Source organism: Harpia harpyja, chromosome 19 (genome assembly GCF_026419915.1).
Source record: "Harpia harpyja isolate bHarHar1 chromosome 19, bHarHar1 primary haplotype, whole genome shotgun sequence".
Lineage (NCBI taxonomy): Eukaryota > Metazoa > Chordata > Aves > Accipitriformes > Accipitridae > Harpia > Harpia harpyja.
The window spans coordinates 20,737,184-20,753,582 of NC_068958.1; the positions used below are offsets into that span (position 1 = coordinate 20,737,184).

The 16,399-nt window shown below is 47.0% G+C and overlaps 1 protein-coding gene across 1 annotated transcript; it reads right to left on the bottom strand.

Annotated features, from left to right (window-relative positions):
• Positions 1–2,969: 2,969 nt before the first annotated feature.
• On the bottom strand, positions 2,970–12,617 carry LOC128154793 (zinc finger CCCH domain-containing protein 11A-like). The gene is made up of 16 exons (XM_052815874.1): positions 12,080–12,617; positions 11,766–11,885; positions 11,016–11,139; positions 10,349–10,567; positions 9,932–10,048; positions 9,323–9,403; positions 8,723–8,833; positions 8,091–8,153; positions 7,730–7,829; positions 7,440–7,525; positions 6,410–6,910; positions 5,815–5,888; positions 4,786–5,098; positions 4,302–4,468; positions 3,832–3,899; positions 2,970–3,276 (listed from the first exon to the last, which is right to left on the bottom strand). The coding sequence occupies exons 1-16, from the start codon at positions 12,131–12,133 to the stop codon at positions 3,012–3,014; spliced, it is 2,463 nt and encodes an 820-aa protein (XP_052671834.1). The 5' UTR covers positions 12,134–12,617; the 3' UTR covers positions 2,970–3,011.
• Between the last annotated feature and the right edge of the window lie 3,782 nt (positions 12,618–16,399).

The following is a 16,399-nucleotide window of genomic DNA, read 5'->3' on the forward strand; positions in this document are numbered from 1 at the left end:
CTGGGATGCTGGCGGACCAGGCCGCTCGAGGCGGCTGGGAGGACCGGCGTCTCTACTGCTCCGCGTCGGCGTGGCGAGCAGCGGGGAGCCCCCCCGGGACCGTCTGTGCCCCCCCGGGACCCTCTGTGCCCCCCCCGGGACCCTCTGTGCCCCCCCCCCTCCCCACAGACAGACCACGCACCCGCACCTTTCCTGCGCCAGGGTTCGGTAAAAACGCTGTTAACTGCTGTCATGGGCAACGGCTCAGCTACCGGTGAAGGCGGAGGAGCCCAGGCTACGTTTAATACAGGACCTTCGGGAGAATACGAGTATAACGCATATACACGAACATCCCCCTGAGCTGGAAGGCAAGGATGAAGAGCAGAACATACCCCCCTTCATCCAGGAGGAAATAGTTATGTTACATTTTAAAAGAAATCAAATCTGATTACAGCTAAAATCTTAGGAATATAAAGTTCTAGTGTGTGACTACAGTAGATAAAGAACTTAAAGAATGTGTAGTACTGTACTTTTAGCTGACTATCGTTGGCTTATATTTTCTTTTAAGAAGCCAAGAAGATTTGGTTCTTGGAAACTCCCTACCTTTCCCATCTTGATAACTGAAAGACCAATCATTGAAAAAGTTAGATTTCAAAAGAGAACATAGTATACATTTTTATGCAAACTAATATAGATAGTGATGAGAATCATACTGCGCAGAATCAGCTAAAAGAGGTCAAGAAGCGGACAAGTGAGGAAGACTATGAAAGACCAGCAGAGGGCTTCTGAAGACCACCAGAGACCGTTGCTGCGCCTGCGTGAAGAGACATATACATATGCTAATGATTTACTGGAAAGTTGATGATTATGTATAACATTTCCCAGAAACTTAATGAATATGTGTAACAGGTGTGTATTTAACTGTATCGTTAAGACAAGACAGGTGCACAGGATAGGCGGAGCGATCCCCCGTGTGCCCAGCGCTGCAATAAAGGAGTGCCTGCTTCTTAACTTCTCATTGCTGTTAAGGAGTTTTATTCCGGATTTCGGCAACAGTTAGGGACCTACTACGCCATCTGGACACTCACAAGTCTATGGGACCAGATGGGATGCATCCAAGACACTGAGGGAACTGGCGGAGGTCCTTGCCGAGCCTCTCTCCATCATCTGTCGGCGATCCTGGTCAACAGGGGAGGTCCCAGGGGACTGGAGGTTTGCCAATGTGACACCCATTCACAAGAAGGGTCGGAGGCAGGATCCGGGGAACTACGGGCCTGTCAGCCTGACCTCGGTACCAGGGAAGATTATGGAACGGTTTGTCTTGAGAGCGCTCACGTGGCAAGTCCGGGACAAGCAGGGGATCGGGCCCGGTCAGCATGGCTTTACAAAAGGCAGGTCCTGCTTGACCAACCTGATCTCCTTCTATGACCAGGTGACCCGCCTAGTGGATGAGGGAAAGGCTGTGGATGTTATCTTCCTTGACTTCAGCAAGGCCTTTCACACTGTCTCTCATGGCATACTCCTTGAGAAGCTGGCGTCTCGTGGCTTGGACAAGCGTGCTCTTCGCTGGCTGAGAAACTGGCCGGACGGACGAGCCCAGAGGGTCGTGGTGAATGGGGTGAAATCCGGTTGGCGGCGGGTCACAAGTGGTGTTCCCCAGGGCTCGGTGTTGGGGCCAGTTCTGTTTAATATCTTCATCGATGATTTGGATGAGGGGATTGAGCGCACCCTCAGCAAGTTTGCAGATGACGCCAAGTTGGGAGGCAGGGTCGATCTGCTTGAGGGTAGGGAGGCTCTACAGAGAGATCTGGACAGGCTGGATCGATGGGCCGAGGCCAATCGTATGAAGTTCAACGAGGCCGAGGGCCGGGTCCTGCGCTTCGGTCACGGTGACCCCGTGCGGCGCTACAGGCTTGGGGAAGAGCAGCTGGAAAGCTGCCCAGCAGAGAAGGACCTGGGGGTGCTGGTTGACAGCCGTCTGGATATGAGCCGGCAGTGTGCCCAGGTGGCCAAGAAGGCCAACGGCATCCTGGCCTGTATCAGAAAGAGTGTGGCCAGCAGGAGCAGGGATGTGATTGTTCCCCTGTACTTGGCACTGGTGAGGCCGCAGCTCGAGTCCTGCGTTCAGTTTTGGGCCCCTAACCACAGGAAAGACATTGAGGTGCTGGAGCGTGTCCAGAGAAGGGCAACCGAGTTAACTGCTGTCATAGGGAACGGCTAGGCTACGGCTGAAGGCAGAGGAGGCCAGGCTACATTTAATACAGGACCTTCGGGAGAATACGAATATAAGAGGGAAGAATAAAATATTTACAGAAACCATGGCGTACACCAAACCCCGTCTCCACGGGCAGAGCCTAGGCCGGGGACAGCGAAGGCTGACGACAGAGCAGTAGGAGGGAAGCAGCGAGGGGGAAGCCTTCCTCGCCGGGCTCTCGCACGCTCTTCCTCTCTCCCGAAGTCTGCGCAGAAGTCTCAGCGGGAGAAAGTCCTGCAGCAGGATAAAGCGTCGGCAGCTTGGGGCTGGGTGACCCTTCTGGAGCCGGAACAGCAGTTTGCTCAGTTGTGGTTTCAGACCTTTCCTCTAGGAACTAAGACAGCACAGTGGATTATCAAAGCACGCAAGTGTTTTCTCCCAGAGAGAAAGTATTGACAAGCAACTCCGACAACCGATTTTTCCTCTGCCAGCAGCAAATGCCTGAGGGCCCCCGCAGCTTCACAAATCCTCGTAGGAAGAGAAGAGACTCAAGTTCTTCAAAAATTTAAGAAAATCATTCAAAAGGTAGCTGCTAGGGAAAACGATCCCTGGTGGCAGGGTACACAATAGACCCCAGTCTCAGCTGTCTTCTGCAGGGTCACAAATTCAGACCGCACCTCTGACCTGCAGGGAAGTTCAGGACAACTGAGTGCAGATACTGCCAATTTCTACCAGTTCACCTGTGCTTTAAGACTCATTGCAAAACCTCAGCTCGAAAAAGAATCACCTCTGGGTATCCAACAAAATAATCAGTTGCAATTTATTTATTTCTTTATTTTCAGCCGTCAATCAGTTCACCAATTTCCATGAAGAAGTCATCCTCCTCATTCTCTGGGTCCACATCAACTTCGTCTTCCTGTTTGCCTCCTGAGATTTCCCAAAGAAACTTCTCAAAGTCATCTTCTACAGAGAAGGGGGCTTCCCAGGCCCCTGAGAAGCTCAACCGGCGTTTCTTTACTGCTACTTGTGAAGAAGGTGAAGTTGAGCTTGTGACCTCTGACTGTGCCACAGAGTCTGCCTGGCTTCCAAGATGCAGTACAGGACTTGGAAGAACAAGAAAGAGAGCAAATCAGTGTATGACATTCCTTAAGCAGAGACATGTTTTCTGCAAACCAGCTCTTAAAACGGTAGTTAATCCCTCCTACACCTCAGCCTTACACAGGGATTGTTATTCAATTAACCTGGGGCTACTTTTAGAGTCCAATGTATCAGCAGGTACATTTTGCAGTTTGGGGATTTATCCGCGAAGACACAGCATCTGGGGTCTGGCAAAGAAGGTTCCATTTTTGTAGCCAGAGGTACTTGGCCACCTTTACTAATTTGACTGCAAAAAGGTTACCAAGTCAACCTCTGCAGGCGTTCAGAAAACCCAAGAAGCCACTGAAAAGCTGTACCAACTTGCAGCATTTTCAGACAAGAATCTGAATAAGCAGTCCAGCCAGCTACTAGAAGCTTATTCTTTCAGACAAATTTTTCCTCTGCTGGATTTTGGCATGAATTATCTCAAAACCCTAATGTTTCCACGTGTGAAAAAAACACAACTCAGTTTCACGTGAAAGGCACACTGATCAAGAAAAAGAACAAGTTCTAGTTGTTACCTGGCTTGGGGTTCTTCTCTCCCACGTACGGAGAGGAGGCTGTCCTCTGGCAAAGCCGGAACAATGGCCTAGGAAGAAGCAAGGTGGTTTTTATGATACACAGGTCAAAGACTGCTTTGCAGATTCTTCCTCCACTGCTTCTCCTCTGGCATTGCTGAACCCTAACCAAAATACAGAACCAGGGCACACCTGAAGAAAAGTTAGTATTCCCTTAAAGTTTACTAACGACCTTGGGTCTTCCTAAAGAACACGGCATTAATGGACGTAGCAGAGCGTTATGTAAACACTGCCATTCACCTCGTAAAAAGCAGAAAGGTACTACAAGCGTCCTGTCGACCACTTCTGGATTTAAAAGGGAACAGAGAGCCGGAGAACATTTCAGTCTTCCACCTGTTCTCCAAGAGGAGCGTACAACTTGGGCATCAATTTTACTAGGGACCCACTACTGCCTCAGTCGCTGTCCTTACCACAGCTGCTTTTTTAGCTGAAGGCTCCTTCCCGTCGCCACCAGTGGCACTCAATGGCTTCACAGCCGCCACGGCAGAGGGATGACTCTCGGCTGCCTTACGTTTCAGTGGCTGCTTTGTGGGGAAGGTGGCTTTCCCATCCAAAGGCTTCAGGCACACCTTCCATTTGGCTAGAGTAAAAGGAAGAGAGAACTGATACCGTCATGCTCTACCTCAGGAAAAAAAAAACAAAACAACAAACAAACAGGTTCTCTTAACAGCGCCACAACCCTTCTAGTTAAATGTATTTAGCCAGCACAACTACACTGCCTTTTCCCGGATTCTCAGCACTATCTTCCACACCGTTAACTCTGTTTACCAACAAGCCATAAAAAGGAGCAAAACAATTACAAAAAGGAGCCAGAGTTACAACGTGAAAATTGTCACCCTCTGCCTTTCTTTCAAAGCATGACCTAAAGTAACTCTTTAACATACAGTCAACACTTACTTTCAGCTTTCCATTCCTGGAGTTGAGCTGCCCGTTTCCCTGGTGATACGGCAGCACCCTTTCCTGGGCTTTCAACCCCATCTCCCGGAGATTTCACCAATATCCTCTTTGGAAGCTGATAAGCTGACCCTGAAACCACACTGGATTCAGGACTCCCTGATGCTCGACTTTTATCCTTGATTGCCTGTTCAACAGGAGATGGCACAGCAGCTGCTTCCTTCTGAAGCTTCTCTTCTTGGCGTTGCTTCAGCTGCCGCTTCTCCCACATTATCTCTTCAAGGCTCTTCACTTGAACTTTGGAATTAGTTGCACTCTGATCAGAGGGCCGGAAAGAAACAAAAGAAGAGGACTAAGAGGACAAAAATCTATGGAGATTTCAGTAAGAAAATCTGAGTAGCAATCCCTCCAAAATAGCTCCATGTGGAACAGAGCATGTTAATACCATTCAGATCTGACATTTTTCCCCATAAAACGTTGCCTGTAACCTGTAACAGGATCCATGCTTTGCTATGGAAATAGTTTCAAAAGCCTACAATTCCCAACACAGCAAGCTTCTTCAATAGAGCAGAAGACTCTAGCTGTAATCTATTACATTCTTTTTCAGCAACAGGAAGTCATACAAGCTCCCCCAAGACAGCATTCCCTGGCAGACTGACTTCCTCTAATACAAACCTCTAGCCTTTTCTATTAAAGTTCTTAGCCCAGGATTTTAAGATCTCCTTCTTCCAGTCTCACAGAGAAAGTCACGGAGAAGAAAAACATTAACCTCGCAGATTTTATCTGGTGCTAATAGGGTTTCTTATTCGTTGTCAGGTATAATAAGATTAATTCAAAGCTTGGGGTTTAACACGTTGTCTGGAAATGCTATTGAAAGTGACAGGACTTGCGACATCACTGCAGCACTTTCCAAATGCAGAAAGGTAGCAACACACTCAAACTGGGAGCATGCAGCAAGTTACAAACAAAACATAACAAAATGTATCAAAAATTGTATGAATAGATAGATGTATGTCTTCACAAAGGACTCACCTCTGCGGGTGCAGAGACAGCTTTGGGAAAAGGCTTGCTCAATTCCACTATCTTCTTTTCTTCTCTTCCAGGTGCTGCGAAACAAGCAAAAAAAAAACCAAAACCCCCACATCATTTTGTCAACAGCAGAAATAAAGAAACCTAGTTACCTCTTTAACGATATCTTTAGTGCTCTGCCAATTTTGACAAAAACTGGCCCTCACATTAAGAAGTTGATACATGCTTTGCAAACATAGATACATCAATAACTAAGTTAAACAACGCATATGCCAAAGAGGAAGGTAAGCCTGGATTCAGCCCAGGGAAGATCCCATACCACAAGCGGATGGCAGAAAAAAACAGAAGCAAGAAACTAGGCTACAAAGCTCCTCAGTGGAAGAATTTTCCAGTGGGAAATACAGAAAACCATCACGTGATTCACAGAAAATAATATGGTTGCATATTCTGGCACTTCCTTGCCTTCTGACTTCGTAGCCTTAAACTCTTCTACCCTCTACTATATGCAGAAGGAAAAAGCAAAGCAAATCCTGAGCAAACTGAATTTGCTTGACAGGGGAAGCGCTTCACCAGGGCAGGTACCAAATCACCTTATTACCTATTAGCTTTGTGATCCGTAACAACCTCCTCCCTGTCGGGGCAGGTTCAGGTTGTGCTGGTGGAGCTGGCACTTTTCCTCCACTCTGCTGCATCCGCAGAGCTTTCTCCCGCTTGATTTCTTCCAAGGTTTTAACACGCACTTCTCCTGCTGGCTTGGCTTTACCTGCCGGCTCTGCCGGGCGCACTTGGCTGAGCACAGACGGAGCAAGTATGCTCTGCTTCTTGGGTTTCCTCTCAACTTTTGTCTCGGTAGGAAACTCTTCTGGTTTTCGCTTCTCTCCTTCCAATCGCTTGTGGTTTTTTTCAGCCAGGGATCCTGAGAAAGTTTTCACACGAACTGCAGGGGAAAGTCTTGCCCCCGAGCTGGGATCTTCTGTTTTACAACGTCCTTCAGTCTGGGGTTTCCCTTGAGGTTCTCCTCGTCTCCGATGAGCTCTCTCAAGTCGAATTTCCTCCACTGTTTTCACATGGATCTCTCCTGCTGGCTTAGCAGCCTTCTCTGTCATCATCAAAAAAAGAGAAGCACCAACATTTAAGGAGAGTCCAGCAATATTTAAAGTCTCCAAAATCTGTCACAGGACTAAGGAAAACTAGGTTTGCGTGATCCCAAGAATGCATCTTAGGACAGCACCATTCTGCACGGTATTCTCCTCCTTTAAGCCACTTGTAGTTTGAAAACTAGTGCTATCCGGAGAGAGTTGCGACACAAAAAGCATTAGTCTATTTTATTTTGTTACTTTCTCAGACCGTTGTCTCTCTGTTCACATCTCAAACTCCTGCTCCTGGTAGTGCTTCTGTCCTACTTCTGCGTAAGCATACAGCAGGTTCTGACGGCTCACAGCAGTTTTCAAGCGGAAACCTTGATGAGGCACGAGTGGAAAACACCCCCCCACCCCTAGAGCCAGATCTCTGACAGTGGCTAAACAGGACAGCTTCAGCACTTGAGCAAGAGGAATCAGGCAGGTGTTTTTAAATTAACTTTTACGGTCGCATGAAAGTTCATGGAAAGACAGAAGGGGAAGGCATACTTAATAGCCAGTTCTTATCTGTCTCTGTACTGGTCTGCTCAGAGGACAGTCCTAGCCTCTCCTTCAGAGACCTGGGGACTTGAACTACAAGAGAGAACAGAAAAAGTTAGGCAGACTGCATAAATCTCCATTTGGTGTTCGCATTTCGAAATGAGACCCATCACTTCACTGGGATTCAGAGCTACCTCGAGCCCTCAACCAACACGCAAAAAGAACCGTTAGAAGAAAGGACAAACAGCAAACCTAAACAGAAAATCTGTGCATCAAACCCAGATGTCTGCTCAGTAGCCGTACCTCTCTTTGCTGCTTTGTCAGCACTATCCAGAACCTCTGTCTTCTTCCCCAGCCTGTCAGCAAGGTTGCGCTTTAGCGGAAGGACACTTTTACCAGCTTCAGAAAGAGAGAAAACAAGCAATACTTTAAGAACGTTTCTCTGGAGGAGGATTTTAGAACAGTCAGCCACAAACTTCAATGCTTCCAGGGATCTTTGCTTATATTTGTCTTTCAGCTGCTAACCAAATTTGCCACTTCTGCCGTCAACATACATCTCTGCCAAAATGTATTTTCCTCCTGCACGCAGCAAAAATACCCTTAAATATAGTTCACGTTTAGATGAGGGCACCCGAACAACGGCTCACAAAAAGCTCTTACCGATGGAGGCTTTCCGTTTTCCCATCGTCTCACCAAGGTTCAGTTGAATCACAGGCTCCTCCCCTAAAACAAAGAATAATCTCTTCAGTGCACACAAACCAGTAGCCAGTAAAAGCATTGTCCTTCTAGCCCACGTCCCAGCAAAAGACACTCTTCTGGTAGCCAAACCACAGAAACGAGTGACTACGAGTAGTAGTAGTGCCACACGTTTTTTGCCTTTCCAAGGAATTTGTGCAGATCCGAACACCACCACTTATACACAGACTCGTATCACGCTACTCTCCGCAAGTGCCACTGTCAGCCTCGTCAATGCTTCAGAAATTGGCTACTTGTATAATACCATCTTCTATAGGTCTTCCCTTTCATTACTCCCCGGGTTTTCCAGTTATCCCCTTATTTGCATACTGACACTTGTATTGACAAACCACTTCTGGATCTTTTATTGCAATACGACAAACTCAGCACCTACAAATGCCAAATATTTGCAATCAAACCAGGGCCTTTAAGCATAAAAGCAGGGTTTTAATTAGAAAAGGCAGCACCAGCAGGCTAACGTGTCTGAATTACCTTAATTATTACTTAACCTTTCGGTTGAGGAGCCATGAAATGGAAACAATAGCATTGGCTATTACCTTGCTTTGTAGACAGAGTCACAGTTCTCACTACCGTCCGTACAATTTCCTTTTCTGGCACAGGAACAGCCCGAGATTGGAGCGGAGGAACAGAAACTCCTGAAGGACCTTCTGATCAGAGCAAGCAAAACATAAGGATGTTTAGGGAAAAAAATAAAACCAACAAAAAACCAACCAACCAACCAAAACAGAAGAACTATCACAAAGACCAAAGACATTAGTTATCCATTACTGTCAAACACACAATGACCACTGCATGTAAATAAGAGAAATGAGCAATTTCCCTCTGATTTGCCCTTGGAATTCCAATCTAGAATATCAGCTGTTTGAGTTTAAGAAAACAGACTGCACGCCAAAGTAGCTCAAGGCCTGCAACTAAGCATGGAAGTCTGTCACTCAAGCAGCTCTCAGCTGCATACACCTCCCAGTCTGAACCCAACAGCCCCCCAAAATTTCCTTTCTCGTGCCAAGAATTGTATTCACCAGTGCATAGCCAGCTATCCAGGTAGTATCAGAAGCTTAAAAACAAAAACAAAAAAAACAAAAGGATGAAGGTGAACAGAAGGCAGAAGGATAAGAAAGTAAGGGATATTAACTCACCACCTTGGTTTTTTGTTTTTTCCTTTAGTTTCTTCAATTTGATTTCTTTAACTGTTTTTATTCCAAAATTTAAATTGTCCTCTGAAAACAGAAAATCGTTAATGAAGCTGAGGCCTAAAGGCACATGTTGAAGAGCACGCTTCCTCAAGCTTCTTACACCTCAGAACCCTTCCAAAGTCTTCCAAATAAACCCTCTCAACACTCCCCACAAGTAAAAAAAGCCATAGAACGGATGGGCATTTTGGTAAGCAATTGGCACCCCTCCTCCCATCCTACAGAGTAAAACCTGCACTTTTAAGCGTTTTAATCCATCTACATGATATTCGATTCCTCCGTCATTAGACATGGCTTCCCACAGTGTTTGAAAGGACACACTTGCAGGCTTTTAAACTCCACGCTGTGGCTCTATTTTGTTTTACAAAAGTCAACAAGGAGGAGTTGACCTGTCTGACCCAAGGGACATACGACATTATTAGACAGGAATGAGCCCATGGAAATAACTGACTCCATCCAGCTACCCTATGTTCTACCGTACTTTTAGAACATAGTGCTTTGGAGTTAATCGTCAAGTTCTCCTTCCAATCCATCCTACTACAGCTGCTAGAATACCTTGCTTTGTATTAGCGCTGCATTTCCTAGTGGAAATTATCCGCGATCCACTAGGGGCTTCTGTTGCCGGTTGCTGGACAGCTGTTTTAGTTTCACCTCCTTCTTCAGAAAGCTGGTCTGAAAGTCCAAAATAAACCTATTCAGTTAGGGAGCAGGGATTATACAAGACGTTTCATGCTTATGTAGCTCGTACAATGACGTTTCAGTCCACGGTTCACATTCTGTTCGTATTCCTAACTACAAGCAACTGTTTGTAGGAGGGTTTTTTTTAAACAGCTATATTGACTTGACAAGCTCATATAAGCAAGAGCTATACCGGGGAAAAACTATTTAAGAGTCCAGACTCTCGTCCGTAGCTTTAAACGCTACACGGTTCAGGCATTCTCTCATTTATACATTCACCTCCAGTAGAAATGCCTTCAGGAAGTAAAAAGTACCCATCTTCATCATCATCTGCAGCATTGATTACAACTGGAGGATGCGTAGGACTTGGGACCTTTTCAGAGTTTTCCACTATCATCACCCCCCTCAGCTGCGGAGAGGGATTTGACTGGACAGAAAGTTTGTTTTGCTGCAGTGACACCTGAGCCATTTTCACAGCATCTTCTGCAGACTCAGGGGGACTTGGAAGCGTAGCTAGAGGAAGACGAGGATCATCTCTCATTTGGCCATGTAAAACTTTCACCCCAACCTTGCACTCACTGTCTAGATAGGGTAGATAAGGTACATAACCCACCTGGCTACTGAATTCAGAGTTTCCTATTCCCCACCCCTACGAACACACCAGGAACAACCGCTTCCCTTCACACACTAATCTCGCCACCCGACCATCCAGAAAGGATTAAATGAGGGGAAAGCAACCTGAAGTGCAAAGATCACACAAAGCACAGAGAAGCTGAGCATGAAAGAAAAAATTACATACCAGAATTACAGTCCGTTTAGCTGAGAGCCTGCGACTGCACACTTCTCCCTACACTCATCAGTGAGCAGTTACCTGATGCCTTCTACGGCATTGTACCCACTCCTAAGTAATATTCAAAATTAATTCTTTAATGCTGAAAGAAAAAGGACCCAAGAAACTCACTTTTGCTTGGCGGGAAGAAGCGTCCGTCGACATAACGTCCTTTCGTGTGACGGAACGCACAGTTGGATTTTTGACAGCCAACTGCTTGATTCTCCCAGTGGCAAGGAATCTCACTGCGTTTTTTCTGAAGACAGAAAGAAATAAAAGCTCATGGTAACACTCGCCTGAGATTTGCTAAGAGACATAGTTACACGTCATGCCAGAGACAGGGCTATTGCAGTGCACTGCGGAAACATCATTCCAAAGGGCAGTTATCACTGAAAGCATTTCAGGGCAGATCGACAAAGTTTGCGTAAGCTGTAACAACTACATATTATCTAGCTTTCCTGTCATTCCGTTGGAGAAGACGGGGGGCTCTCACACATCAGTTCAGGGTGGGTTAAACTAAGACAACGTGCAAAATACTGAGATTATTCAGAGGGAAAAAATGCCTTAAATTGCCTAGCTTGAATCTCTCTCAATTTACCTTTCAGAGCCTTATTTCCTTCCCATCTTCTCCCTCCCCACCCTGTGCTACCCCAAGACCTCAGAACAACGTCAGCACCTAATACAAAAATGTCTTGCTGAGATATACCTAAGAAATTGATTTTTCTTCCCCCAAATTCCTCCCACCCCCCTCCAAGTAACACAAACCAGTATCATTTTAAAGCAAGTAAAGCTATCACGTACAAGCACATTCAGTCTACCGACAGCAAGGAAAAATGCTTTCAGGGATTTCGTTTGAGAACACATCTTTAGGCAAACACTCACTTCGACTTCCATGTGTCTGAACCTGCAGCTAGTCCTGAAACAGCGACCCTCCCGCCACAGCCTGCACACTCTCTCATTGCCCAGAGCAGCCTCACAGTGGCGGAAGGAACAGCTGTCTCCCTGTAACCAAAAGGAAATCAACAAAAAGGAAATTAAAACAGTACAGCCTAAAAAATTATCCATGCTAGCAGAACTGGAAGCAGAATCTAACTGCTTATTCAGTTAACAGAAATCTGGATGTCCCCTCCCCCTCTGCCCCCTCCTCTCCTAAAAACTCAACAAGAAACCCCAAAGCAAAAGAAGCCCAAACATACCTTGTTACAGGTGGAATAGAAATAGAAGTAGCAGTCGTCTCCTTGCTTAGACATAATCGACAAAGTCTGAGAACGAGCTCAGGTTCTAAGGGTTCGCTCTCAACAGGGACTTCCTCCAGTCCTGGCAAGAGCTGGCTTCGCTCTTTCTTGGACTGAAAGTCTCCTGATGGCTTGATCAGTCAAATCTTCTTTTTCAAAGTAACCCTAAAGAAAGGTATCAGTAGGTGAAAAAGAAGAAACAGTCCTACTCCCTGGCCTAACCTTCCAGCTTGCTGACCTGCCTTTATCCTGTACCAAAGACCAAGAAGGGAACAAAACTTTGTTTTGCACCCCAACAAACGCACGAGGGGAGTATTATTGCACCTACCTGTGGGTACTTGTGGGTTATAAAGCACAAAGTATTTCACTTGGGCAGTCTCTCTTGCTGCTCTACTTTGTGCCTTTAATCGCTTACAAAAGTATTAAAGATGCTTAACGCCCCCCCTGTTTATTACGACAGTCAGATCACAAGGAAGGCAGAGCACCAGGAACTACGTGTTCTCATCCCCCCGTCAATCCGTCAGCCTTACCCCAGCTGCAAACAGCTGCTGATGATCTACCTGCTTGTTACCGCACTCCACTAGGCTGACAGCGCCCTAGGTGTCACAAGTTACATAGACAATGCTGCGTTATGATGCGTATGCAAACCACCCATCGGGTCGTCTGAAGCACAGAACAAGCTCTTGCTAACACATCTCATCTCTGGATGAGAATCTGAAGCCAAGTTGTCCAAAGCTGAAGCAGAAGAGTCAGAATTTCCACTCTTTACATTTGTTTTAGTCAACTCTACCTGTTAAATACTGTCTGAACATACATACACATACCTGTTTATACACACACCAAGAGCGAGTGACGATAAAGTCAACAAGAGTGATAGTAAAGATTAGAATGTGGGGCTATTTGCCACAGCAGACTGCATAAAAAGTCTCTCATTTTGAGGGAACCCGTAAAAACAAAAGATCTACAGAACAGTTTGATGAATATGCCTTCAAGGCTGATGCTTTAGAACACGAGTGATTTTAGGGCCAGCACACAAACAGGCATGCCTATGTACATGCGTACAGTATAAACGTATCTATACACACGAGCGTGCACAGCATATGTTGTATGATATCCCTATCGAGAGCAACTCTTAGCCCTAATCAGACACGCAGAGTTGCAATCAATTAACAGCAGGAAGACAGCAGATCGAGGATACAGCAAGCTTTGAGAGGCAGGGAAATGCTTCCTTTGCAAGTGGCATGGCTGCACGGTACCAAGAATTTGGAATTACTTTGATTTTAGGAAAGAATTTGTTTTCTTTTTACATCAGAGCCAATGCTACAAGTTTGCCATCGTACGCTGTTCTCTAATCCATATATCCATCATCACGCATTGCAGCAAGATCACGGAAGGTTTGAAAAGATGGCTTAGGTCCAATTTGACAGCTGATGATTTTTTGGTGCCTCCAGAGCTGAAACTGATCTTCTTTAGCCACAAGCAGGTTTTTTGGATGCAAAGTCAGATACTTTGATTCTTACTGTTCTGAAGATACTAAATGCCACAAAACCTGCAGCCACACCAGATAAAGCTCAAATTCAAGCGGTTCTGACGCCTTCCATTCAGATGCTGCGCATTTCTGTGCAAGTATTTCTGACGCTTTTGGACAAAACGGCATGAAATAGTTCTTACAGCTTAATAACAAAAGGTTGGAACCTTCTACTCACACAAACACTAGCGGATTTTCCAGGATTTTCTTTTTTCCAGCAGGGAATTTTCCCAAATCTGAAATAAAGAGAGGACAAGTTGGGTTCTCATGTTAGTTTCTGGGTTTTGACTGCTTGGCAAAGGGAGTTGTTATGGGTTTGTGTGGCGGGGTTTTGGTAGCAGCGCAGGGGCTGCAGGGGTGGCTCCTGTGAGAAGCTGCTCGAAGCTCCCTCAGCTCGGAGTCGGACCCGCCTCTGGCCCAGGCCGACGCAATCAGCGACAGTGGTAGCGCCTCTGGGATAAACTATTTCAGAAGGGGAACCTGCAGCGAGCAGGGGGATTAGGAATGTGAGAGGAACAGCTCTGCAGACACCGGGGTCGGGGGGCAGGAGGGGCACCTGAGGAGGTTGATGCCCCTGCAGCCCCTGGAGGCGAACGGTGGAGCAGAGGCCCCCCAAGATGGCCGTGGCTCCATGGGAAAGCCCGCGCCGGAGCAGCGTGTGGCTGAAGACCGGCCCGCGGAAAGGACCCACGCCAGGGAAGTTCGGGAAGAACTGAAGCCCGCGGAAAGGACCCACGCCAGGGAAGTTCGGGAAGAACTGAAGCCCGCGGAAAGGACCCACGCCAGGGAAGTTTGTGAGGAACTGCAGCCCGCGGCAAGGACGAGACCTTCCTGAAGGACAGTCTCCTGTGGGAGGGACCTCGCGGTGGAGCAGGGGACGAGCGCGGAGTCCTCCTCCCCCTGAGGAGGAAGGAGCGGCAGAGACAACCTGTGAGGAACCGACCCCAGCCCCCATTCCCCGCCGCCGGGGGAGCAGGGAGAGAAACCCGGGAGTGGAGTTGAGGCGGGAAGGAGGGAGGGGTGGGGGGCAGGTGTTCGCAGGTTTGGTTTGACTTCCTAATATCCTTGGCTTCTTTGGATTTGTAGTAAACTACATTGATTTTGTTTCTTCCCCAAGCTGAGCCTGTCTTTTGCCCGTGACCATAAGGGGTGAGTGATCTCTCCCAGTCCTTACCTCGACCCACGAGCCTGCCTTATGTTTTCTGCTCATCCCACCGTGGCCCGGGGCGGCAGGGGGAGAGGAGAGTGAGCAAGCGGCTGCGTGGTGCTTTGTTACCGGCTGGGCTTAAACCACAACAGGAGTAAGACCAGTTGTTAAGTGCAAGGTTTTCTTCCCTTCTTCAGTATTGATGGGACTATTCACTTTTGACCCTTAGCACCTTCAAAAACAGGCTCTTGTGTCATACAGATTCCTACGCATCTCCTGCTAGAAATTACTGGCGCTCCTTCAGGTAGAAGTCTGACAAGAAACATTCTTCCAAATGTGTTGCTGATGCCATTGATAATTAAATTAAATTTCAAGCACGATTTCTGCAGTTTGCACAAGCCAACGCTTAAATGGGTGGCAATTAAGGGACACTGCTTTGCCCAGCAGAGGCATTCCAATACAAATCAGGAGGAATTCACGGTCTAGAAGGCGCCATTTCTTTTCCCTAGGAAGTGAGAGACACCTGTATAGTGCAACTTTACTACATTCACCACCATGGGGGGAACAAGAGAAATCCCCTCAGACCTAGCTCTTTTCAGTGCCCAAGCAGCTCAGCATTTTGCGTGTTGCCTTCCATATTCCTGAGCAGGAGTTCGACTGGACCCCTCCAGCCACCCGGGCTGCAGAAAACGTGCAGCGCAGTCCATCCGTTGTTCCCCACGTTTGAAAGACAAAGACTCGCCTCAGGCAGAGGCAGATTCTTTCTCCTTCACGTTCAACAAAACCACCAGCTCAGGAAACAGCAGGAACCGAGACCTAGCCAGTATCTGCTCACTGTACTCCAAACTCAACACTCTTCACACCTTTTGTGCTTTAAAGCCTTGCTACGGGGAAGGCTCACGCAGCCAGGATTCAGGCATCGCTCGGGTTACACAGACACACTGACATACCCAGCTCTTTCCTTGGTTTTGCTTTGGAGTGAATTTCCTCTGCGTCGTCCGGCACCAAGTTCATATATTCATCAAAGCCCTAAAAATCAGCAACAAAAGCCGTCGGTGAGCTACGTCCCCTGCTCTAAACTTCAGCAACAACGACACAAACTATCGTGAGCTGTGCTGACGTGGGCTGGACAATTAAGACTATTAATTGGAGAGGCACGAGGTCTTGCCACCCCCCATGCTAGTTTTTCCTGACAGGAAGAAACAGTTTTATCAATTTGAAGAACAACCAACAAAAACCCCAAGCCAAAGACATCCTGATACTCACAATGATGCAGCCTTCTAGCCCCATGTTCACTTGCTCAGAAAGCCACACCTGGATCCTGGACCTCTGCAAAATGATGGAGGGGGAGAGCACAACAGGAACATAAACACTCCACACAATTTTGTTCTCTCCTGTGCATTAACAACTCCTTGCTGCCGATAGCTTCGTAACACTCGAGGCAGTAACTCTCACGCGTGGTTTCGGTTACATCCTCGGTCATTTTTAAGGTGGTAGACTATTTTGGAAATACTCTCTGCCTTCACTGGCGGACACGCAACAGCACAGGCTTTAAAGACTGTCACGGAAAACATCCCTGCACACCCGACTGCAAGAGCAAACGCCT